We start from the raw sequence: 25,940 nt of genomic DNA on the forward strand, positions 1-25,940 counted from the left end.
ATTTATTTCCTTCAAGTCTGTCTTCGCTCGTGGGCAAGCTCCACGAGGCCAGGGACACGGCCGTTCCTCAGGGCCTGTCGCACAGTAGATTCCAGTAATTCATCACTGCCCGGCCCTGTGCTGTGGGCTCCCGCATCCTGTAGACACTGATTTCCTCTTACAATAAATACACTGGGCAGGTACCACCCACTCTGCTGACTTCTCCCATTAGAACACTTACTCATAGATTTTATTTCATTACTTTAATTTTTTTCCAAAGCAGTAAATGCTCTCTGAAAAAAGAAAAAAGACTTCAATATATTGTTCACTATAAAGTAAAAAGAAAATGTGCCCACCCTTGGTCCCATTTCCCAGATGTAACACACCTCAACGTTAGTTATGGTGTTTATTATTCTAGACCTTTTCCTCTAGACATTTGATTGGTCAGTCAATCTGCAAATATTTACTGAGCATCTACTCTGTGCCAAGCGCTGTATCAGGAGCTGAGGAATAGCTCCTCAAAATAGTGAACAAAACAGACAAACTTGGAGGGGAGTCTCATTCAAACAATAAGCACATATGTAACATACATATTGCATGTATAGATGTGCATATTACACAATGGGATACTGTACAAATTCTTTAATATTCATGCAGTTTAGAAAATGAAAAATCCCCAAAATAGAAAGATAAAAAAAGAAAAACCCATCAGCTTTAGATTCATGATCCGAAGAGAGTTGTGTTTTATAGCTTTGTATAATTCCTTGTAGTTGTGTATTTGCATATAGTTTTATTTTATTTTACAAAGTCATGATCGTACTGAAAGTATAGTGTTTCCTTCTTTTTTATTGCACAAGTAATGCAGACAGAACATATAAAAACAAAACCCCTTGTAAATCTACTACTTACAATTAATCACTGCTAATCTTTAGTATCATACATCACTTTTTTAAAAAAAACTATAGAGTTTGGGATCATACTGAAAATGTCACTGAGTAACTGACTCTGAATTCCTAATATATCTCTGCATCGATAATTATAATTCTACACCGTCATTTTCATGGCTTTGATCATCACGTGGGTTCAACATCACAGGATCAAACAGTCTCCTTTTCTTGAACATTAGGATAGTTCCAATTTTTTATTTTTATAAGAATCAAATGAATGAAGCCAAATGTTTGTACATATTCTTAGTTATCTGAGTATGATTTTACATTGCTTTTATTCACTAATATTGTAACTACATCAAAATGTTGATCCCAGTTGTCTTTGATGGTATTCTATAAGTTCATTATTTTGTTTTTACACTTTTTTGTTTTCTCTACATGCTTTGCAATGAACAGGTTTTATTTTCATAATCACAACATCATTTACAATTACACCATGCAAAAATTTCCAGATCACCAGTTTTCATGGTGACGGCTTTTTATGGCTACCTGTAATTCCATCTAGGGGATAGGCCATGATTCACTTAACCATCCCCTGTCTTTGGCTGTTTGGGTTCTTTCCCAACTTTTTCAAGATTGTTACACAGGATCCCCGCTCCAAACAGCTTTCACACCTTTGGTACATCCTGCCAAACAGCTTTCCCGAAAGGATGTTCCAATTTCCACTCCCACCAGCAGCGTGTGAGAATGCCAGCCCAGCTTCCCTTCTCTCCTGGAGACGGACAGTTCAGGCCCCTGGACAGTCGCTCTTTCTGCCAGGAGGGCAGGAGAAAGCAGGAAACGGTTTTGTTGGCAATGCCAGCGTGATGACCCCAGGGGCAGAACCGCAGGAATAAGTTTTAACAAACCAGTTTCCCAAAGCAGAACCTAGAGAGAAAAAGAAAAGCAAGCAAGCAGGGGGAAAAAAAACTGCTTGAAAAAACACACATGTACACAGATTAAAATAATATTTGGCACTTATGCCGCACTTTAAAATTCTTCAAACACTTTATAAACACTAGCTAATTAATTAAGCCACCTAAATCTGGCTGCAGTTGGTGGAGAGAACTTAAAAAAAAAGGGGGGTGGGGACAGCCCTACACAGCTCCAGATTTTATTGTCACCTGCCCGGGTGTGATTGCAGGCCTCCGGCTGCACCACGAGAATAGCCCTGCTCCGACACGCCGCACGCACGCCTGACTCTGCAGCCTCCTCTCCTGCTCACACCATGCCTCTCACAACTGCTGACTCACAGCCCTGTGGGGTGTTATTGATAAGGATAATAATAACTGCCATGTTTTACAGGCGTCTTCTGTGGGCCAGGTGCGGTCCCAGGCTGCAGGCTGCCTGTGGTCTGGGTGTATATGCCTGTAGCAGCTCCATTAACAGACGAGCAAAGAGGCTCAGAGAGGGCATTTGCCCAGGAAAAAGTAAAAGCCCTCCTTTAATCATTCATTCATGCATTCTTTCAACATGTATTTATTGAGGGCCTGGTGTGTGCCAGACACTGGTGTAGGCCAGGGGTTAGAAACAGTCCCTTGTGGATCCTACATCCTCGATGGGGGAACATGACAATCTAGAGAAAATCAAGTAAATAATATACCTGTGATCACAATGGGAACAGAATCTAAAATTTAACCAGTACCTCTGCGGCAGGCACTTATGTCCAACTGTGTCACAGTCCTCATGACTGTCCTGGGGGGGTGGTGGCACCCCACTTTATGGAAAAAGGAGTGGAGGCCCAGGGAGGGCAGGTGCTGAGCTGGCTAAGGGGGAACCCGTGCTCTCCGCAGTCCTGCTTGTTGCAGCCTGGGCTGCCTCCAGGAGGCATTTCCAGTTCGTCCAGTCTCCACGCTGGAATGCAGACCCATTGGGAGTGTTCCTGGCTGGATGCTGTTGGCAGTGGCTGGTGCCGCCTCAGATGTCTCTGGGTCACTGCCGGCCTCTTTTGGCCTGTGTGCCTCTCACACACTTGCCCACTGGCTCCACACGAGCCCCTGTCCTCTGTGAGCTCTGGTTTCTTCCTGGCACTGTGAGGATTGGACCATCCTCAGGCTGCCGCTCCGAGTCTCCACTCATCTGCCCTGAGAACCAGGTGGCCCCAGCCTGGGAGTCAGGGCTGAGACAACAGGCCTGGGGGTGAGGGACCTGTCCTGAGGCCCTGGGCTTGCCCACAGTGAGGGCAGACTGGAGTCCAGGGCCTCCCTTCTCTCTGGTGCCCTGCCCCTGCCAGTGGGTGGTCCCCGGCCACAGGCTGGTGGGCAAATTCACAAGGTCTCTCTTGCCCTGCCAGAGCCAGAGGGCGCTGCTCAGGGCCTCAGCTGCAACCCTGTCTGATGTACAAGGCGAAGGTGGCCTAGGTCAGGACAGGAGTAGGGCACATCATAGGTCAGTGGAGCACCCAGGTCACACGGCCTGTCTGCTCCTACCCCAGGCTGCCGCCACTCCACGTCTGTCTCAGTTTCTCTCTGTCTCTGTCTGCTTCTCCCACAGCCTATCTCTGTGGTTCTCTGTCTCTCCCTCTCTCCCCCCACCTCTCTGTTTCTCCGAAGTCTTTATGATGTCCTTTCTCCCCACCCCCCTCCTTGCTCAGAATTGGGGTTCTGGCTGTGCCTTGCTCTGAGCACCTGCAGCACATCTCACACAACTTCACCTGCCTCTTCGCCTTCCTCTATCTGTGTCCTCACCTCCTGCCCCATCCTCCCTACCCAGAGCCCCTGTCTTATTTGCTCTAGTACCATGCAGTTTGGGGCTCAGGCCCTTCCCCTCCACTGACCTTCATGACTCCTTCCAGCTGTACCACCAGGAGCCCTTGAGGCCTGAACTGGTTCTGTCCCTGTGTGTCCCCAGCACCCAGCACTGGCCTGGCCTGCAGGACCATCAGCAAGGGTTGGAAGAAATGAAGTTTGAACAGAAGACCCTCCCTCATTTATTCATTGTGTAATGACAGTAGCTTCCCTGTGCCCAGCTTGGTGCTAAGTGACTTAAAGCAGAGGGCTAGGGGATATCCACCCATCTTATAGATGAGGAAACTGAGGCTCAGAACCAGTGGATAAACTAGGTCACATATGACTAGAGGTGAGCCAGGTTTCAAACCATGTCAGACATCTCCAATGACCAGCCGCTTCTTTTGAGGCTGTCCTAGCCCAGGCTTGTCGGTTGGTCCTACCAGAGATCCATGAAGACAGGGCCAGATAACTTTGGACAGATGAGACGGAGGCTCAGAGGGCAGTAAAGGGACCTGCCCAAATAAAGGGCAGCACACACATGTGGTGCTTGGCAGTACTGAGCCTCAGTGCTGAGCCTCCAATGGGCACACGCGGGAATGCCCATTGGATCTTCTCTGTGGCCCTAGCGATGGCCAAGTTCACACAGCAGTAAGCCCTGAGCCAGGACTGAAACCCAGCTCCTGCTTCACTCTCCACAGACTAGATGAGGCCCACCTGCTGAGAACAGCTTCCCTGCTCAGGGCTTGCTTCCTAGGCCAGCCTGAACCAGAATCGAAACTCTCATAGAACTGTCCACACATCATGCACCATCGACCTCTGAGCCTTTGCCCAGGCTGTTCCCTCTGTCAGGAACACTGTGCCCCTTACTACCTGGTAAATTCAAATTTGAATTCAGAGCCTAGCTCAGACATGACCCTTCCAGAGTGGGCTCAGACACACCCACTCTCTGCCACATCACTTAACCTCTCTGTGCCTCAGTTTCCTCACTTGTTACAGGGTTTCACTTATAGGCTTGTTGTGAGGGTTACACATGATGACACATGCAGTGTGCTGAGCTCAAGGCCCACTCACACTGTGGGCTGTCAATAAAAATGGTTATTGATAAACACTTAACAAAACCTACAGGATCACATAAGGATGAATAAATCACTGCTTTGTTTCCTTCCAGGAGGGGCAGGTGAGAAGGAGCTGCAGGTGATTCAGCCTCAGAGGTCAGTATCGGTCGCAGCTGGAGAGACGGCCACTCTGCCCTGCACCCTGACCTCCCTGCTCCCTGTGGGGCCCATCCGGTGGTTCAGGGGGACAGGACCAGGCCGGGAGCCAATCTACAGTTTCAAAGGAAATGAGGGAGCCCGCTTCCCTCGAGTAACAACTGTTGCAGACACCACAAAGAGAAACAACACGGACTATTCCATCCGCATCAGTAACATCACCCCCGCAGACACTGGTACCTACTACTGTGTGAAGTTCCAGAGAGGAGACGCTGACGACGTGGAGTTTAAGTCTGGAGCAGGCACTCGGCTCACAGTGAGTGGTGAGTACGGTGTGGGATCCTTCGTCACTGATGTGTGACAACAAGCAATAACAACAACCTCCATTCTTAGAGAAACAACTGAGAATCAGGGGCCGAGAGGGAGCTTGTAGTCATGATCTGACTCATGACCCGATTTCACCCCTTCTACAGACCAGGCACACTGAGGCCTGGAAAGGTTGTGCTGTTTGCTCAGGCCCCACAGCTGGTAAATGGTGGGAACAGTCTGGAACCCCCATCTGCCTGGCTCCACAGCCCATGCCTTTTCCAATCCCATCTAGCCCCTTGGTTCCAGGGATGAGGGAACCAAGAGATCTCGTTTGTGTTTTGCAAGCCAATTTGCCAAGCTTGTTTCCTGCGGGGATTATTTTAGGAAGAGGGAGAGAATCATAAGTCGGTGGTTTCTCTGCTTCTATCATTTGGGTTTTTGCACAGCAGCTACTGGGAGAAGGATTTGAGACTCTTCTTTGTGTTTCCACTATGCTTTTGCCTTCTTACTGCCTATAGAGCAAACAGGTAGTTTCAGTACCAGTAAGACCAGATCTTACGATAACAGTCATAGGTGTTACTTATGAAGCACCTACTATATGCCAGACTCTGAGTTTTACATACATCCTCACTCATCGTACCAGGGTGGTGTTTTGATCCACTTTGTACAGAAACAGACACTGAGGCTCATGGATGAAGAACAGAGATGCTAAAGTCAGTCAGTCCTGTGTGCGGTGAGATGAGCTCTGCGCTTTACTCGCTATGTGCTCTCGGCCAGCCGCGTTCCTCCCTGAGCCTCATCCATAAGTGGGACCACACAGGCCTCCCTCAAAGGATGGTGGGAGGATGAAGAAGCTGAGCGGCATGGAGGGTCCAGGCGAGTGTCAGCTCCTGAGACGTTCTCAATAAATGGTAACTGATCCCAGCGTCTCATCCCTTTAGGGAAGTCCAGCTGCTGGTGCTTTTTATGGCTTGACTTATTCAAGTGACAGCCCCTTACTATGTCCTCCAAATGTTTGATGAGTTGTAGGAAGTACGTGAAATATTTACCATGCAAATATTTGTCATAGTTGCTGTCTGCCCACTGTTACAGAGGTGTTGGGTAATAATGAACAATTTGGACACACCCTACAGAACCCTTCCTTCTACAGGGAGAAACTTCCCTCACTGTTGATTCATTGATGTGTGGATGCTTTCAAGACTCAGGAGTCCTGTCTGCTTCTAAGCCTGTGTCTGCGTCTCTTCTACTTTAATAATGATTAAGAAATTATCCACCTTTGGCTTTCTCAGCACTCAGTGATCTTTGTTTTCAACCCAAAACTGAGTCAAGAGAAGAACCCAGATTCAGAAAAACATCCCTTCATTCACTCCCTTCAAATTCAGGGATTGGCACAGATTAGCTCCTACTGGAATATCTGTGGAAAGGATGAAAACTATGGAGTAAATCAATAAATTCCTAAGGGAAGAGTTCTGGATATAAATGAAGTCTGGGTTCCAGATACACCTGTATTTGTTTATTTTGGGGAAGCATCTTCTGTTTAACTCAAAGCAAAAATGCTTCCACTGCCTGATTTACCCTCATTGCAGCCCCAGGAAGGAGAAATGCCTGCTGTCCCGTTTCACAGAAGGAGCTGGAATGTGCCCCAGTCACCCCTCTGGTCAGCTGGCCGGCCTGGTTCCCGCTTTCACGGTGGCCCCGCATGTCACTGCTTCCCTGCATTTACTTCTGTAAACACTTTCTCTGAAGTTGGAAGCTTTCCAGGGGAGGCCACCTAGGAGCAGTTAATACAAAGAGGGAGATCGATCAGTAATTTTGTTCCCGTGTCCAGATTGGTGTGAAATCACCCAGCAGAGAAAAGAAGGTGGATTTTGAACTCAGGCCTGGAATTGCATGTCAGCCCTGCCCCTCACTCAGAGGTGAACTCTGAGGACCTGTGTGTCCTCCTCTGTAAGATGAGAATGTTGACATTGCCCTCCCAGCGTTATTAAGGATTAAAAATAATATATGTGAGGCTTCTTTAACAGTGTCACATCTTATCCTTAGTGGTGATAATCACAGTTATGGTTACTGTTCATTTTGCTCCTTTTGTAGCCAAACCCTCTCCCCCCGTGGTATCGGGCCCCACGGGGAGAGCCCCGACTAAGCAGACAGTGACCTTCACCTGTGAGTCCCACGGCTTCTCCCCCCGAAAGATCACCCTGAAATGGTTCAAAGAAGGGAATGAGCTCCCAGCCTCCCAGACCACCGTGGACCCAGAGGGAGACAGCGCTTCCTACAGCGTCTCCAGCACAGCCAGGCTGATGCTGGCCCCGGGGGACGTTCGCTCTCAGCTGGTCTGCGAGGTGGACCACGTCACCCTGCAGGGGGGCCCTCCTCTTCGTGGGACTGCCAACCTGTCTGAGACCATCCGAGGTAGATGCCCTCCCACCCAGACGAGCCCACACCTGACCCCCAACCTCCAAGCCTGCTCCTACCCCTGCTTTTGCTCCAGGCCTGGAATTTCCTGGGAGCAAATTCCCGACAGTCCTTCCCACCACTAGGCACCTGGGTGAGCTGGTCACTCACTACTGTTTAATGGCAGCTGTCATGTAACACCTACTATTGTGTAGGTACTTTCATTGCTTTACCAATAGCAACTCCAGTTACTGAGCACCTACTGTGAGCGAGGCCCCTGTGTGCTTGGAGATTTCATTCATTTCGCCACAGTTAGTACGATCTGAATGCATGCAGGGCCTGTGTTTTATGAATTCACTCATATTACACTAATAGGATCTACCAGTCCTTGAGTACCTACTGTGTGCAGGCACCATGCTTAGCAATTTCGTTCATATGCAGGGAGTACCCTCAGTGTTTGAGCACCTGCTGTATGCCTGGCAGTGTCCTGCTTGGTCCCCTTGCTGTGGGGGGAGGAGCTAAGTTATGGAGCCCTCCCCTGTCATATGTCTGTTCCATGAGGTCAGAGCTTCTGCCCTGTGCTGTTTCAGTTCCGCCCACCCTGGAGGTGACCCAACACCCTGTGGCAGGGAACCAGGTGAACGTCACCTGCTGGGTGAAGAAGTTCTACCCCCGGCGCCTACAGCTGAGCTGGTTGGAAAACAGAAACTTCTCCCGATCAGAAACGGCCACGACTCTCACAGAGAACAAGGACGGAACCTTTAACGGGATGAGCTGGCTCCTCGTGAATTTGTCTGCCCACAGGGAGGACGTGGTGCTCACCTGCCAGGTGGAGCATGATGGGCAGCCGGCGGTCACCAAAAACCTTACCCTGAAGGCCTCTGTCCACCAGAAGGACCAGAGCACAGATGAACCCCCTGGTGAGGCCTCCATTCCAACTGACCCAGCTTTTTAAATTATTATTATTTTTTTAATGTTAACAGCAGTAATTCATGCTTATTATAGATTAATCTAGAAGTCTATAGATAAAAATCAGAAGTTTTCAGTGAGCTCCAAGAGTCATCACATTCCAAGAGTCTCCACCAGTAAGAGTTATTGTGTTTCCCCGAAAATAAGACCTAGCCAAACCATCAGCTCTACTGCGTCTTTTGGAGCAAAAATTAATAAAGGACCCGGTATGTTATTATATTAAAATAAGACTAGGTCTTATATTAATTTTTGCTCCAAAAGACGCATTAGAGCTGATGGTCCGGCGAGGTCTTATTTTCGGGGAAACACAGTAGTACACATTCTTATCGATCTTTTGATATCAATATACATTGAAGAAAGAGAGAAAAGCGGAGGTAGATAGCTGTTCACAGCACCCTGCCTCTTGCTTTCTTCACCTAACAGCTACTGTTTTCACTTTTCCACATCAGCCCACCCTCTCCTCCTTGCTCTTTCTAACTGCTGTCTTGTCTTCCTGGCTGCCACTACAAGCCTGCCCCAGTGGGAGTGCGGCAGGGGCTTCAGGATGTTTGTGCTTTTCTCAAGTATAATCACCGTTTCAATAAAGGCCCTTGTGCACATTCTGTTACATGTGCAGCTATTTGTGTGGGACAGTTTCCCAAAGAGCATGTCTGGGCCAAAGTCTATGCCCATTTAAAATGATGGTAATGCTGCCACTCTCCTGGGAAAATAAAAGGTGTCAGAGTGTCATTTTCTCTGCCCCCTTCGAAGCTGTGGTCAATATCTCTCTCTTCTTTCTTCAAAATGGCAGCACTAGTTGGCATTTTGGTGCCACTGTGGAATGTTCCATCACCTGTCATTAGTGTGGCTATGCCTTGTACATAGCAGACCTGAATGGATTAGAATAGAGGCCATTTCTTTCCTTCATCCATCCTTCAAGGGAACAGGGAAACTCTAAAGCCTGTGGTCCTTTCTGGGTGTCGCTTTGATGTCACCAATGCCTGCTTTTTATAGAATGAGCAGTGCACTGGGAGATAGGACCTGTGGATAAATCTCTGGCTCTGTCAGACTTGCTGGGTGACCTTGAACAAGTCAGTGCCTCTCTCTGGCCTCTTCACTTGCTCATGGCGGTGTTGAAGGACATGAGCTTTCTGACCCTCAGCTTTGAGTCTCAGCTGCTGAGGAGCATGGCTGCCTTCTTCAGCATCATAGCTTCAGGACCTGGCACACAGACTGGCACATTGGAGGCACTCAGGAAATACTTTTAAAAAGGATGAAAGGATGGGTTAGTTGGTTGATTGGTTAGTTAGTGAGTTAATCCTCAGAGCTATCCAATGATGTAGAGATTATTTTTGGCTTCAGTAACACGAGAAGAAGCCAGTGTGTGGAGCGAGGTTTAAATGACTTGTTCAAGGTTACACAACTAGGGGCATTGATTTGAACCCACGTTCCCCCGGCTCAGAGCCCTGCTCCCGACTACCCGCTCTGTTCTAGTATGGGATCCCCTTCCTGTGCCACCCAAGTGCTTGTCTCCATTTCAAGTGTCCTGGTTCAGAGCTCCTATGCCCAGGTGGTCCCGGGCACACATCCGTGGACAGCCCCTGGGAGCTCTGCAGAGTCCATTAGTCAGTTCTGCATCTGTCATTCCTCAGTGTCCCTTCCCCCACGCCTGGTGTGACACTGCTGTGTGACACCCAATCGAAATTCAGAGCTTTGGATGGACCCGTGCTGACACGGTGGCCATCGGGTTCACTCAGATGAGGAGGAACACATTTCTGCTCCTCAGGAGTGAGAGTTCTGCCCACACCCTGCAGCCAGGATTCCAGCATAGCTGTCAGCACCAAGTTTCCCTCCTGGCACCTCGGCATGGTTTTTGCACTGCCTGGGGGTGACTCATGTGGGAAAGTGTGTGCAGACCCATCACCGTGCCCACGTGGCTCGAAACCTCTGAGAAAGCCCAGCCAGATAGTCTCAGTTAATGATGCCCGCCTAGTGGTGAAAAGAGGTGGCGGGTTCTGATTTTCTTTGTTTTTAATTTGCATGCATGAAGCCTCTCTTCTGTCTGATCCCTAGGTGAGAGTGGCAGCTTGAATAATATCTTTATTGCCGTGGGCGTGGTGTGTGCCTTGCTGGTGGCCTTGCTCATCGCAGCCCTCTACCTCCTCCGAATTCGACAGAAGAAAGGTGGGTGAATTCCCTGCTTCCTTCCCGAGAGTTTGCCTCTGAACTATCCTTCCCGGAGGGAGAGGCCACTCGAGTTCTTTGAGCTACACGTAGCTTAAGCTGGAAGGACGTCCAGTTACTTCCAGTAACAAGAAGTCCACAGGTAGCAGTGCCATGGCTGGCATGGCACCTTCACCAGCCTTCCCCTCATGGTGGCAAGATGGCCATCGCTGCTCCAGGCCTCACATCCTCACGGGACGCCTACCGAGGCGGGAAGCAGGGAGCTGTCAGGGTGGCAGGAGGGTCTCAGGAGGAAAAAATATTTCCCAGCAGCCCTCTGGAAAAGTTCCGTTTTCTTCTTAGCTGCCCAGGTTACGTGTGCAGCCCCTAGGCAGGAGGCTAGAAGGGAGTGGGGATAATTCCACAACCTACCTGCAAGGCTGTTGGGAGGATTAAGTGGGTGACTACATGTAAAAGGTTAGGAAAGTACCTGGCACACAGCAGGTACTCAAAAAATGTTAGCTCCTGTTGTCAGCATTATATAATATGTGAGGCCATAAATATAAGCCACCTCCCTGGGAAGCTCCCCTCACAGTGGCAAGGTGTGCAGTCTTTGACTCCACAGCAGGAGGGTACAAGTTCAAATCCAGGACATCTTGTGTGTGTGTGTGTGTGTGTGTGTGTGTGTGTGTGTGTGAGAGAGAGAGAGAGAAGAGACAGAGAGAGAGAGACAGAGAGAGAGAGAGATTCCTGCTATGGCAAGGCCTCTGACTTTGAAGTCAAACAAACCAGGGTTGTTATAGGTTCTAAACAATCATTTGGCCTCCACAAGCCTCAGTTTCCTCACCTGTAAAATGGGTATAGTGATGCCTATGTTGAAGGATAGTTATGAAATCAAAGAAGCTCATGTGAGATAACAGCTCTGACACATTCTCAGACTGCAGAAAATACAAGTCCTCTTTCCCACTCTCAGAGGAAACAATTTTAAGCCAGTGTTTCTGAAATTTACTTGACTACAAGTGATAGAAATACATTTCACATCTCAACCCAACACACACGCATACACACACACACACACACACACACACACACACACACCCTATAGATAAAATTAGAACTCTGATATTTTCTTTTTTGTCATATTCTATACTAAGTTGTCTTAAAAATGCTGTTGGGAAGTACCACGTGCCACAGCCTGCAAAGTGTGAAGCACTGTCCTGAGCTGCCGCCCGACCCGCAGGCTCAACTCGAGTGGGCATGTGTGCATCAGTCACATGTCCCTTCTGCACCCCCCCACCTCTGCCCCGCAGCGCTCGCTCCCTCCTGGGCTGGCTGGAAAGACTTAGCTGTGAATACTGACCGAGCCGCAAGCTCCCCGTCCAGGAGGGCTAGAGTCAGGCCCCACGTCTCTGGAATCTGGAACAGGATCTGCCAAGTGGCCTACCTGGTGGTTTCTCTAAAGTTCCTGGAGAGCCCCTGCTTGAATGGGAAAGCAGGGTCCTTTGCCTACCAAAGGTGACAAGCCAGCCTGTCAGATGGAGCGTTCACGGTGGCCGTTAGTGAAATCTCAGTCCCCTTTAGAGGCTTGTCCCTGAGCACCAAATCCCTCCCGGTGCGTGTGAGCTCATTACTGTGGACTTAGGCACAAGCAACCGGGTGTTCCAGAGGAAGAATGGGGGGTCTGAGAGCTGCAGACACGGGTACGAGCCACCCAGCCCCTGAGTGGCGGGTCTGGATATGCGCAGAGCCCGGCTCTCACACATAGGCTCTAGTGACAGTGATAACTAGCGCTCACTCGGATCTGATGTGCCAGGCACTGTCCTCACAACAGACCTCTGCAGTAGTATTACTAACCCCATCTACCTATGAGGAAACTGAGGCATGGGAAACTTATAAAACTTGCTCAGGGCCTCACAACTGGTAAGAGGTGGGGCCAGGATTCAAACCGTGGCAGTGGGTCTCCAGGGACCCTCATCACTGCACGTCACTTCCACCCTAATGACATACCCCTCTTCTCCCTTGTTGGTCCCTGGATGGGTCTCCCCATCCTCTACCTCAATACTCGTAGTAAAATACCCTAGTTTCAACTCTGCCACTTACCGGGTCTGTGACCCTAAGGAGTCACTCAGTCTCTTTGGTATAAAACGGGAGCAATCAGTGTCCTGTCATCAGACTCCCTGAGACGACGCATGTCCTAGCACTTTTCAACTTACCAGCCTCCATTCAAACATTAGATGCTGAGCTGCAGCCTTCCCAACGGGTACCCACTTCCCTAAAAATCCAGTGAGTGCCCAGGCACCACGCGTTAACCTGGCAGTGAGAATTCTTGCATTGTAGCAGCCCCCAGCCTGTTGACATGTGGTGCCGAGCACATGTGAGTGTGCATGTTGCTTTTTAATTACAATTTTGCAGTGAACTTTGAGTCAAATGGTGGCTGAACCCTGTGGTTTCTCTGCAAGATGCCCCGTATCACAGGTTTAAAAATCTCTGAACCAGATGAACCCTTTATGTCCTCCCAAGATCCTTTTTTGGAAAGTGGTCACATGAAAATAAATGCATGTCCAGCACAATCCTGTGAGTTAGAGAGCTGAAATCCAAGCTCAGAGAGGGAAAATGACCCACCCAGGGTCACTCAGCAAGAGAGTTGGTGATAGCAGTGGGAGGCATACCTGCTCCCCCAGCTTGCAGCCCTGCTAGAATATGTTGTCTAGCAATCAACGGCCCTGACTGGGCCCCAGGCTTGCTCAGGTAAGGCGTGTGGTGAATGGAGATGAGGCCCACACAGGGGTAGGGTAGGTGGCCCCTCCCAGGCTGAGGGCTGCTTTTGGATCTGACCTTTTGCGATTCCCAGAGGTGAGAATGCAAGAAGGCCCAGCCACTGGTCTTTCTGGATGGAAGATAATGGACCACCTCACTGGGGTTTCCTATGGTTGGAAGGATATGATTTCAACAATTTCTCCCAAGGTCACTGTAGGCAAAACTTTGTGTTCCTCCAAAAAAGTTACGTAAGAAAAGTATGTGTCTAAGTTAAATAACCAGCTTTTGTTTCTTTTCACTTTCAGCCAAGGGCTCCACTTCTTCTACAAGGTAAGTGCATCTCTGTACTAGGATGTTTTTGCAGTTGTTACTTCGTTGTTTTGACAGCCCCCAACACTGCACAGCATAAGCCACACCCACTGACCCGCACACCTGTACCAGCCAACCTTTCTATGTCTTGCCTTTGTAAGCTCCTCATGCCAGGCCCGTTTTTAATTATGGTCTCAAGTGAGGGGACTTAAGGGGATTTACATGTGTGCTGTCCACAGACAGCGCGACTCTTATCAGATCCTGTTTGGACTGTGGCAGAAGCTGCCTCCTTCACCGGCAGCCCTCAGAGCCAAGTTGTATACTTTGTTCTTTCCTCCATTCATTAAATATTTATTGAGTACCTTGGCACGGGTGGCCCTGCGAATGCCGAGTGAGTAGGATAGAAAGCATGTGTGCCCTCCTGAAACCCATGCCCTGCTTAGAGGCTAAGGCGATGACATTACGTCACAGATGGTACACTACTTTGTGGATTCACATTGTCAGTGATTTTTACTGAGTCCCTACTATGTGCCAGCTCTGTTCTGGGTGATGGGGATACAGCAGGGAACAAGAATCGGTCCGGGCCTAAAGGAGGCTCAGACATCAGAGAGAGAAGCAGCAGGCAGTAAGTGTAGAGGCAAAAAGATACATAGTGCCATGTCAGGTGGCGACAAACCAAACACAGCGAAGGGATGGAGATTTATTGCATGGCTACCTGAGGCAGGTGAAGGGTCCTGAGCTAGAGAACTATGATGCAGAGGTGAGTGCTGGGTGAGAGAGCAGGCGTGGCTAAGGCCCAAGATGAGATGTACCGGAAGGCACAGAGGAGGCCGGTGTGGCTGGGGCAGAAGGAACGAGGAACGGCAGGGGATGCGGGCAGGGAGCTGCACCCCACAGCCTCTTAGTTGAAGCCCATGCAGCCGGATGTGTGATTCATCCAGACTTTTCAGCTTTTAGGAAGGCCCCCGATATTCACCCCAGTAGAGTAGAAGCAGCACCCCATAATCTACCACGTGAATGTGCCTGCTTGGAAATATACAAACATCCATACTAAGGGCGATTAAAAAAACACACAAAAACTGTGACTAGCTTCCTGTTGGTTCAGATTTTGCCACCAAATGGGTTTTGTACATCTTTGAATTTTTTAGAGCTTTGTGGAGTTCCAAATTCCAGAGCAGGAACTGAGAAATCTAGAGTGAAAGCCAGTGGTCTAGCGCCTGTGGCAGTTAGAACTTGGGGTTTTATTCCCAGCGGGATGAGGAGCCGTAGAAGGGAGATGATTTGACTTTTGTTTTAAAAGTACCACCTGAGTGCCGTGTAGGGACCAGGCTGTAGACGGTGAGGATGGAGGCAGAGAGGCCAGGGCAGAGGCTGCTGTAATGGTCCAAGCGGATGATGGTGGCCTGGACCAGGGTGGTGGGAAGGGCTGAGAAACGGTCAGATTCTGGATACATTTTGGGGCTGGAGCCAAGAGGACTTGCTGGTGGATTGGATGTAGAGTCAAGAACAATCCCAAGGTTGGCACGATGGAAGTGCTGTGTGCGTGTGTGCACAGCAAGTGCACTCTTTTCGAAGGGCAAGACGTGGCTCCATCCTCTGCCTAAAAACCTTCAGTGGTTCTCCTGGCCCTCAGGATAGTCCAGATACCCGCCTGAGATCCTCAAACCCCTCGTGGTCCAGCCCCTGCTGACTTGGACAGTTTCACTTCCACTCCCCAGTATTCAAATTCTGTGGCTCAGCCATGCGGCACTCCCTTCACTGCCACGTGCTGCAGCCTCCCTCTCCTCCTAGCCCTTGTGCCGCTGGCCCCTCTCGCTGAGATGTGCTCCCCCACCCGTGCTCAGGCACCACCCAAGGTCTCCACCACTGGGGGGGGCAGCAGTTCCAGTGGGCTCTGTGAACAGCGCCCCTTGGAGTTGTGAGACTTGGAAGCTAGAGCAGGCACCACTCCTTTCACCTGGTTCCCTCCTGCTCTTCCTTCTGGGCTCAGCAAGGGCGTTACCTCCTTGAGGACCAGGAACCCCTCATGTGAGCTCTCCTGGGGCCCCTGCATTGACATCCTGATGTGTTCAAGCTGTCTCTGCACTTGTCCCCGGGTTATAACCCATTCCTCTTGAGGGCAAGGACCATTTCCCTCATGTTCACTGCTCACAGCTGCTGAACAAGGCACCGTGCCTGGAATGGAATAGATGCTCAGTGATGAACAAATGAATGAATAAACGAATGAATGCCATGCCAAATGACTGCAGCAATCTCCATCTCTGAATCCCTAAAACTCTCCCTCTCAGTGGCTTCACAGTCCCAAATATTCAAATATCTTTCTTTTGTGTTTTCTTTTTATTGTTGTCATTAGTTTTCAGTTGTCTTATCTCCCCAATTAGACAATAAGTTCTGGAAGAAAAGGGCAGTGTCAGCAGTAATAATGACACCAGCATCAGCAGCTAAACATCTGTCGAGGACTCACTGTGTTCCAGGAACCAACTTATGCTTTTACTTTTTCAGCCCATTGGTGATTTTAAATGATTGCAAAAGACCCTATGATTTACTGTTATCCCAATTTAATTGAACAGTGGGTCTCAAACTTCAGTGTGTAGCAGAATCCTCTGGAGGGTCTGTTAAAACTCAGATTTCTGGGCCCCACCCCCCCAGAGTTTCTGATGCAGAATTTGTATTTCTAACAAGCTCTCAGGTGGTGCTGATACCACTGCTCCCTAGCCAGTTTTTTGAGAACCCCTGTTCTGGAAAGTTATTATTGTCCCTGTGTGTGGTTGAGGAAACTGAGGCTCAGAGAAGTCGTGTGACATCCCGAAGGTCCCACAGCTCATAAGTGCTGGCACTGCAACTCCCACCCAGATTTCTCTGACACCGAAGCTGACAGTGTTCGTCTGTGCCCAGGCTTCTGGCTGCCTGTTTCTTCTTCCCCAGAGAAGCCAACCGTTTTCTGCCTGTTATTTTATTTTTCCAGCGTGAGCCTACCCAGGGAGCTGTGAGATCGCTTGCTCCCTTTCATCTCTCTAAAGCAAAGCAACAGCTAGTGAGCGGTAATGGTGGTTTCCCATGTAGCAGCTGCTTCCGCTCGGCTGGCTGGGATCAGACGCTTTCCAGAGGATGGTGGCGGTGGCATGGGTAACACTGAGCACCACGGGGAGGGTGCCAAGGGGGGGGTGCCGCGGCTTTGAGCTCAAAGGGCCCTTCCGGCTGCAGGGCCAGCGGAGGGACTGGCTGTTTCCAACTCGTGGGGTTTGGAACGTACAGGCAGAACATCGTCTGTAATCTTCCCCAGCTCAGACGACAGAAAAATGTGTCTGCTCCCTTAATTGGGCACTGGGGTTCATTCGGTTGGCTACTTGTTCACTTGTCAGACATTCACTGCGTTTATTCTTGGAATATTTAGGGCTTCCCTGATTCTTTCATTTATTATCTGATTGAGCCCAGCTCAGCGCCAGGCCTTAAGCTGGGGGATTGCAAAGAGCAGCAAAAAAGACACAAGCCCTGGTCTCAGGGCACTTTTGATGCCATGACAGAGATGTTTGTTCATTCATTCACTCCACAAATATCCATGGTGAGCTGACGAGGCGCCAGCCCGTTACCAGGTGTCGGGGCTCCAGTGGTGAAGGAGGTGGCCTAGTCCCTGCCCACACTGAGGGCGGGGGTCCATCATGGTCCATCGGGAGGCAGACAAGCCAGGAGGTTAATATACAACGTGATGCAGGTGCTGACTAAATAAAATAAAGCTGGGTACGGAACAGAGCAGGAGGTGGGGTGCAGTGGACGATCAGGGAAGGCTTGTCTGGGAAAGTGACATTTAGAAGATAGCTGACGGGTGAGAAGGCTCCAGCCATGCGGATATCTGGGGCAAGAGTGGACGAGGCAGAGGGAACAGCCAGTGCCTCGGCCTCGAGGCAGGAGCAACTGGACACGTTGATGAACAGGGAGGAGGCCAGGGCAGCTGGAGTGGCGTGAGCGAGGGGAAGAGAGACGGGAGCCCAGAGCAGGTGGTGGAAGCCGGTCATGCAGGCCTCGCCAGTCAGGAAACGGAGATGGACTTCAGGGTGTGGGGAAAAGGGGTTAGGGCTTTGAGCAGAGAAAAGATGTGACGTTGCTTATGCATTTTACATGTGGAATGGAGCACAAGGGGGCAGGAATAGAAGAAACAGGGACACAGGAAGGCACCTCGGGAATCCAGGGAGCTGGGATGGTGGAGGTGATGGAGTGGTGGGTTTGATGTGTACTTTGGAGGCAAAGCCTTGTGGTGGATTAGACATGGGTTGTGAAGGAGGAGTGAGGAGACGCGGGGAGGGTTCCCACTTCCTTAGCCCGAGCACAGGGGTGAGTAATAGCAGTGCCACTCACTGAGATAGGAGAGACCAGAGGAGAAACAGACACGAAAAAAATGGACAGTTTCTTCCTGTCGGAAATATTGCTCTGAAAGAAAGGAACCCAGTGTTCTGAGAATGGAGCATGGAGGTTCAGTGAAGGTTTTCCCAAGAAAGGACTATTTGAAACAGGATCTGAGGGAAGAGGAGTGAACTAGATGAAGAGGTAAGGAAGACTGGGTGTGCAAAGGCCCTGGGGCAGTCTGACTGGTATTCATTCCTAGTTGCGTTTGAACACTTTTTGAGCACCCACGTGGTAAAGAAAGAAGCATGGCAGGCAGACAGACAGACATATAAACCAGATGAGAAAATATGCAAGGAGGTTCGAATTTGTCATGGAGGAGCGGCCCGGCCAGCCCAGCACTGTCAGAGAGGCCTCCCCAAGGACGTGACTCCATAGTTGAGACTTGAAGGGTACACGAAAGTTAACCAAGAGAAAAAGTGGTCAAGAGGGTCATTCAAGGTGGTTGTTGACACATAAAAGCATCGCATTAAGTAGCCGTCTTGAAATATTTGGTGGGTGGATAAGTAAGTAAATGAGGGCAGAGGAGTGGGTGGCCTGGGGGGGTGGGGGAGTCGGCAGAGGCCAGACCACATGGGGCTTACAAGCTGGGTGATGAGTTGAACTCAATGCCAAGGCACTGAGAGTTCCAGAAGGGTTGGAAGCAGGAGGAGTGTATATAGATCTGCATGATCTGCCTTACCAGACAGTGTCCCTGCTCCTGGGGGGCCATTTCTGTGGCCACATGGGGCCGGTCATGCCGCAGAACTGCTTTCTGAGCCAAGTACTCGTGCCAAATCCATTAATAACCCCGCTGCCAAGCTCCATTGCTCATTTATGACATTATCCAGGCTCACATCTCTGGCGTGGCCGGCTGGAGATTTCACACAGCTCCCGCAGAACCAGTGGCTCTGGTTTGCTCGCCACCTTGACCATGAACCCGCAGTGAGCCAAGCCACGGCTTCCAATTACAGAATCAAACTCATAAACAGCTTCTTTGATTAACCAGGGCACTTGGTTCTTCCCTTTTCTTTTTCTAATGGTAACACTTAGATGTGTAGAATATAGACCATTTGGAGAATATGGGAAATTGAAAAAAAGAAAAGAAAAAATACCACCCAAAGACCACGCTGTTAGCATTTTACTGTGTTTCTTTCCAGTGTTATCTATACATTTTTCATAATTGAGATCATTCCACTGAGAATTTTGCTTTTCCGTTCATCTTTTAAATGTAATCATTTGTAATAAAAAAAGAAACCTCTTCATAAACCTTTTAAATGTTTATCTATGAGTCTATCTCTCCTAATTTCTTTAACCAGTCACAATTGGCAGAGCTATAAGATGTAGACGTCCCTCCCCCACCCTGCCCTGGAATAGATGCCTCTGCGCATAAAGCTTTTTCTATATTTTGAATCGCCCCCCACCCCCGTAAAATACAATTATGAATCAAAAGATGAGAATACCTTCCAAGTCTTGATTTGGCTGAGTTGCTTCCCAAAGGATTTGTACCAAAGGTATGAGCGTGCCCCGCCCACCAGCAATGCATGAGTGTGCCAGTTTCACCATACCTTCCCCAACACCAAGTATTATAATTTTAAAAGATCCTTGCCGATCACAGTAGGTTAGAAAAACCAAATTGATAGTGCATTGCTTCAAACTCCGTTTTCGTGAGCCTGACCCTTTCGTCCAGACATTTGATAAGCGGCTGCCTGTCTGTTGTGAACCTCTCCTCATGTCCTCCACCCATATCGGAAGTGGAGCCTCACTGTTATTCTTACCAATTTCCATGAGTGCTTGAGATAGGGAGGATATTTTTATCTCTGTGTCTCTTTCCTTTTTAGGTTGCATGAGCCCGAGAAGAACGCCAGAGAAGCAACCCAGGTACAATCTTTGGTGAGGTGCCTTTCCTGGGAAACGCGATGGTGTGATTTTCTTGCATCCACCAGAGTTGCGGATCTTGTTCTAAATTAAGACTCATTCCTCAGGGCGGGAGGGTGCGGAGGGTGGAGGATCTCCACATTCCTCCTTTTCCCTTGTTCTCTGCACATTCTCTCCCTCTGCTCCAGCCAGGAGAGTCTGTCTCTGCCTCCTTGAGTCAGCACCACCCATCGCACAACTGGGGGCAGGGGGGAAGGAGGGCGGGCGCCCTTCACAACGTATTCTGTGTAAATGGAGTCAGGCTGCAGCCTTGCTTAGTGTGGACTGTGCCATTCTGCCTCCATGCATTTGCCCAGGCTGATCCCGCCACCAGGAGCAACCTGTCCAGCTCGCCCCTACCTCCGCCTTGTTCCTTACACGGAGTACACTCAGTGCTGCCAGAGTCTCTCTTGCCTCTGCTGATGGAAAGACCTTGTGTCATTAATTACCTCCTGCAAGGACACACTCCCTCCAGCTGGCAGTGTCTCCTCATCATTGCTGAGGAGATTTCACAGGCAGCATGGTTGGCCTGTTTCCGAGAAACCTAGCCTTTGCTCTGTACCGGCTAACGTTGTCAGACCTCAGAGGCAGAGGGCTCCCCTCCGTCTTGTAACAAGACAGGACCTGCCCTGAACCTGGAACAAGAGAGCGCCAGCTGTCCTTGACATTTCCCTGGCTGTTGTCATCGTTTTAGATGTAATCTGTTGAAGAGAGTCAGGGCTTGTAAAAGGCACAGTGCTTGTAGGCCAAAACACTGGCCACGCTCCTGAATCAGTGCGGCCCCCCAGTGGCCCTGACCGTGAACTCAGGAGGTAATTAGAAAAACAAGACAATTTCCAATTATGGGAGAGGGGGACCTTCTTTTTAGTCATTTTACCTCTGGACTTCTTTCTGGAAGTCCAGTTCATGCTTTCCAGGGAAAGCATGACAGTAAAAAGAACTGGTCACTGAAACCTGTATAAAATTCAATCAGCAAAGACTTACTGAGCACCTACTATGTGCACGGCCCTGGGCAGTGAGCAGGGCAGTCACAACCCAGTTCTTGTGGCACTTATAGCCGTGTCTGAGATTCCTGATACCAGGTGCCGGCCCTTGCCAGGGAGAGGATTTAATGTTGTTGGTGTGGTTTTCTGAGAGAGAAGTGTGAACGTGCACGGTTTGGGACAAAGGAGCTATGTGGTCAGACCACAGCTTTAGCGTCTAACTGACTTTGTTTCTTCTCCAGCTGTGGGACTTTGACCAAATTATTTAAACTCCCTGGGTCTCAGTTTCTTCGCCTGTAAAATGGGGTACAAAATTCCTACCAAGCAGCGTTGTGACAGGTGCTAACTAAGGTGATCCAGGTGATAGCATGGTGCTAATAAGCTGTTGAGAACTGAAATCTGTGGTTCTCATTGTGCATCAACCAGGAGTTCCCATTGTCGGTAGCTCCTCTCTGCTTCTGCAGCACAGGTGCCCGGCACAGAGCGAGCAAAGTTTATCATTCCTGATGGGTAATTTTAAGGCTCAGTGGTGGATGGCATAGATTAACACATAGGAGATAGATGTTCAGGGTCACTGGGTGGCTGTTGATTACAACCATTTATGGAACACACGTGCTCTCTCAGTAGGTGCCAGGCTCCATTCTAAGAGCTTTCCCTGGATGATGTCATCTCACGGAGACCCTGGTGATAGATACGATTATTATCCCCACTTTACAGATGGGGACACTGAGGCCCAGAAAGGTTAAGTGAATTACCCGAAGTTCCTCAGCTAGAGAGAAGCACGATTCAAACTCTAGTCTTCTGATTTCAGGACCTCTACTACTCTGCTAACTGGTGTCTCATTCTCACATGTCCCTATTCTCTGTCTCCCAGTCCCCAGTGGGACTGAGATTGTTGCCATTCATTCATTCTTTCTTCATTCAACACTGATCAGGCTTCTTCTGTGCCAACCTTGGTTTCTACAACATAACAAATGCCTAGTGAATACTTGTTGAATAAATGAGTAAATGGAAGCATGTCCCCACCCACCGGGGGATCAGCGTCTACTCAAACCCCCAACAAACACAGTCCTAGATGGTGGCTGCTGTGATGGAGAAACATTGGCTGAGGAAGCACAGAGAAGGAGCCCTGAACCCAGACGACGGGAAGGTCTCAGGAAGAAGTGGTGCTTGTGCTTAAATGTACAGAATAGATTGGGTGTCATTGTGAGTAGAAGGAGGAGAGTGGATGCTAGGCAGATGGAGGAGTGTTGATAAGGCAGGACAGAACTGTGGGAGGAGGTGACGCTGCGTCCGGGCTTTTGAGGTGACTAGCATTTAGGAAGATCCTTCAGGCTGTGTGAAGAGGGAGGTGGACTGGAAGGATAAGGCTGGAGGAAGGTAACCTTGGTCAGAGAAGAGCTGGGCGTGAATTAGAGCTGAGCCGTGAAGGCCCAGAGGAGACAGAAGCACCCAGACTTAGTACCGAGAGTGGGTGAGAGGCTGGGGCTCCAGAATGACCTTCTTTCTGCCTCATTTAGATCCAGGACAACAATGACATCACATACGCAGACCTGAACCTGCCTAAGAGGAAGAAGTCGGCCCCCCGGGCTGCTGAGCCAAACAACCACACGGAGTACGCCAGCATTCAGGCTGTCCCGCCGCCCAAGCCTGAGGACACCCTCACTTATGCTGACCTGGACATGGTCCACCTCAACCGGGCCCATAAGCAGCCAGCCCCCAAGCCCGAGCCATCCTACTCAGAGTATGCCAGCGTCCAGGTCCAGAGGAAGTAAACAGGGCCTGCGTTGTCTCTGGGTCTGTGCCCACGAGCCTTCCTGTCCCACGTGGGGCAGGCGTAATGAGGACAGCTAGCCCAGTTTCCAGAGGGCCAGGGTGGCACAGGTCCTGGGACCCAAGGATGAGGCTGGCTCTTATCTCCCCAACCCACTTGGCTCTCTAGCATTTCCAGGGTGACCACAGCCCCCCACATTGCCACACATGGAGACTGATATTGCCAGACCAGCCAGGAAATTGGCCAGAGCCGCCAGGGAACCAAGAACTCTCATGCCTCTCTCCATCAATCATGGGTCTTGGTCGTGTTCTTGGTGACCCTTGACTGCCTCCTTCATGCTCTGTAGCCTGATCTTCCAGGATGAGGAGGGAGAAAAACCCCACCTCCTCCTCCCACCACCGCCACCCAACTGTGGTTTTGGGAAAACTTTTCTCTTTCGATTGAACTGCCCCATCCATGGAGAAGCTGGAACGATAAAAAACAAAATCTGAGACCGCATCCCGGAGACTCGGTGAGGTGGCTGCCCACAGCCCTGGCCTCCCCCGTCCCCGGGAGGAAAGGACCCTCCGAGAATCCTCCACCATCAGAAGGACTGAGTAATAAGACCCTGCTCCTCCTGCCCTCTGAGACTCCTTGAAGACCCAGCGTCCTGACGGTGACATTCCACGTGGACCTGCCTCTCCTTTCTAGACCCGAGCTTGCCTCCTCCAGCTAGCACTAACTCAGCAACATCTCGCTGTGGACGCCTGTAAATTATTGAGAAATGTGAAACGTGCAATCTTGAAACTGAGGTGTTAGAAAATTTGATCTGTGGTGTTTTGTTTTTTGGTTTTTTTTTTTTCCTTAAAACAACGGCAGCGTTAGCTTGGCTCTTTGTCATGTGTTGAAGTACATGGTTGGGTCTTGTGCCGTTTAAGGTTTAGCAGTGGGTTTCCTGGAGAGAATAGCCTACAGCAGAAACTGACTTCCTCCATGTCCCAGAGCCCCGAGGATGGGGAAGAAGGTTCCAGTTTGGCTGCTCCATGGAGATGCTTAGCCTTCTCTCCAGGACTAAATTGGCCACGTTCTCAGCTGAGCCTCGTGGCTGGTACTACTGCCTTCCTGCCCCCAGCATGGTAAGTGCAAACCTGCCAGTGCTTCTCCGGGCTGCCTCCTTCACCATGCAGTCTTGTCGAGACCTAATGCCTCAGTCTTCTCACCTGGAAGGAGGGGAGAGGAAAGATGTCTTCCCCCCACCCTTCCCCCACCATTGCTCACAAGCACTTTAGAGCCACACAGGGAAGGAAGCCCTGCCTGGCCATTTCTCCCACTCCTTAAGAGACCTTCTCCCATTCCAGCTCTCTGAGCTGTTCTCTGCAGGAAGAATCCTGTATTTCTGCTCTCAAACCCTATTGGGATCGAACTGGAATAAATCCAAGACAGCCAGGAAGACTGGGCAGCTGTGAAGCCAGGACTGACCTGTCTTTCTGTCCCTCTGTCTCAGGAGGTTGAGCAGAGGCTGTGACCCATTATCCTCTGACCCCTACCCTTCCAATTCGGTGTGGGGGCCTGGCTGGGCCGAGGGCAAGCAAATGTTGCACGCTGTGTGTGTCCAGTCTTCACCTATAATTGATCAGCTCTTAGAGCTGAGACACTAATCTTCACTGCCCCACCCTCCTACCCACCCGGGTCCAGCCATTTGGTACCCACGGGATGATCAGAGCGAGAAGCTGAGCCATCCTGCCTGTCAGCACGTCCTGCAGGTGGAACTCCGGGAGCTTAGCATAGACCCGGCTCTCTGGGGGACAGTGATTTGGTGTTTTACATGATGACATCCAGGAATGAGCTGAGCCAACAGGCCATGTGGGCAGCTTTGGCCCAACGAGCCAGAGTTTCTCTGTGGCATCTGGGAGCGCAGTGGCCCAGCCACCTGGCTCGGGCTATTTCCAAATTCCAAAACGTTGGCTTGTAAACCTTCATCTCCCTCTCGTCTGCCCAGAGAGAGCACATGTGCGTGAGCACGCACACGCACATACACACATGCACATAGGATCTTAAAAGAATGTTTTCTTGGTGCCATTTTAATTTAATTTTATTTTGCATTTTGGAAGGGGAGTAAAGGAATGAGGCCGAGGAAGCCGAGTAGATTTAGCTCCAGCCTGGCAGCCTGGAGATTCTCGTACCTTGTGTATCGAACCCCAGGAAAAGGAAGAGGTTAAAACAACAGTGCGGAAGGAGCATGGTTTGGGGAGTTTATTTTAAAACTGCTGGGAAGGAAACAGGCCCCATTTTGTATATAGTTGCAACTTAAACTTTTTGGCTTGCAAAATATTTTTGTAATAAAGATTTCTGGGTAACAATGACCCCTGTGGGTGTTGAGTGTCCTTGTGTCTGTGAGTGTGTCACCCTGTCCCCAGAAGCCTAGGAGAGGACCACCTGTGGCCCTAGAGCTAGGCAATGATCTCCGCGTTCGGTCCTCTCTCTTGGGTTTTAAATAGACACAAAGACTGTTTCTCTGGCTCAGAGGGAGTCGTTGTAAGGAGTCCAAGACACCTTCGTAACTAGAATTCTGACAGACAACCGAGTTTGAATCAGCTCTACCACTTTGTAGCTGTGGGAATTCAATCCACTCACCTAGAGTCTCAAGCCTGTCACCAGTACAGTGGGGACAATAATATCCCAAGCCAGGGTTTCTGTGGGGATTTAAGGGGGTCATGGGGCCCCAAGCCCCATGCGTGGCACATGCAGTCCTTCGCTAAACATTGGGTCTTTCCTTCCCGCCCTAAACATTGCACATTGGGGTCTGGTCATGCCTTACAGCCCATGGGATCTTGAACAAGCAAGACCTCACTTTCCTCCTCTACTGAATGCAGAAACCTAATGTGCTTGTCCTAGAATATCCTTGCCAGATGATTCATGTCGAGTGTTAGTATATAGTAAGTGCTCAATAAATATTAGCTTCCTTACCTCCTGTCTGTTAGTGTATAAATAATATAAATGACAATCATATAATATTTGATATTTACTATGTGTTGGTCCTTTTCATTGATTAACTCCTAAACCTCACAACTCGATTATTGACTTCATTTATTATAATATTATTGACTTTATAATAATATTATTGACTTCATTTTATAGACAAAGCACAGAGATGTGGTGTAATTTATACAAGGTCACACAGCTAAT

The 25,940-nt window shown here is 49.6% G+C and overlaps 1 protein-coding gene across 8 annotated transcripts in view; it reads left to right on the top strand.

Annotated features, from left to right (window-relative positions):
- LOC117015735 (tyrosine-protein phosphatase non-receptor type substrate 1) overlaps positions 1 to 25,117 on the top strand; it is a 40,039-nt gene extending 14,922 nt beyond the window's left edge. For 7 of the 8 annotated variants that reach the window (XM_033094458.1, XM_033094453.1, XM_033094457.1 and 4 more), the window contains exons 3-9: positions 4,803 to 5,168; positions 7,246 to 7,566; positions 8,139 to 8,468; positions 10,570 to 10,680; positions 13,722 to 13,746; positions 19,944 to 19,995; positions 22,522 to 25,117. In XM_033094458.1, coding sequence (XP_032950349.1) covers positions 4,803 to 5,168; positions 7,246 to 7,566; positions 8,139 to 8,468; positions 10,570 to 10,680; positions 13,722 to 13,746; positions 19,944 to 19,995; positions 22,522 to 22,776 — 1,460 coding nt within the window. In that variant the 3' untranslated portion in view covers positions 22,777 to 25,117. The remainder of the gene's footprint in view (positions 1 to 4,802; positions 5,169 to 7,245; positions 7,567 to 8,138; positions 8,469 to 10,569; positions 10,681 to 13,721; positions 13,747 to 19,943; positions 19,996 to 22,521) is intronic. The other variant, XM_033094460.1, reaches the window with a different exon arrangement.
- The last annotated feature ends 823 nt before the right edge of the window (positions 25,118 to 25,940 follow it).

This window comes from Rhinolophus ferrumequinum, chromosome 23, assembly GCF_004115265.2.
Source record: "Rhinolophus ferrumequinum isolate MPI-CBG mRhiFer1 chromosome 23, mRhiFer1_v1.p, whole genome shotgun sequence".
Lineage (NCBI taxonomy): Eukaryota > Metazoa > Chordata > Mammalia > Chiroptera > Rhinolophidae > Rhinolophus > Rhinolophus ferrumequinum.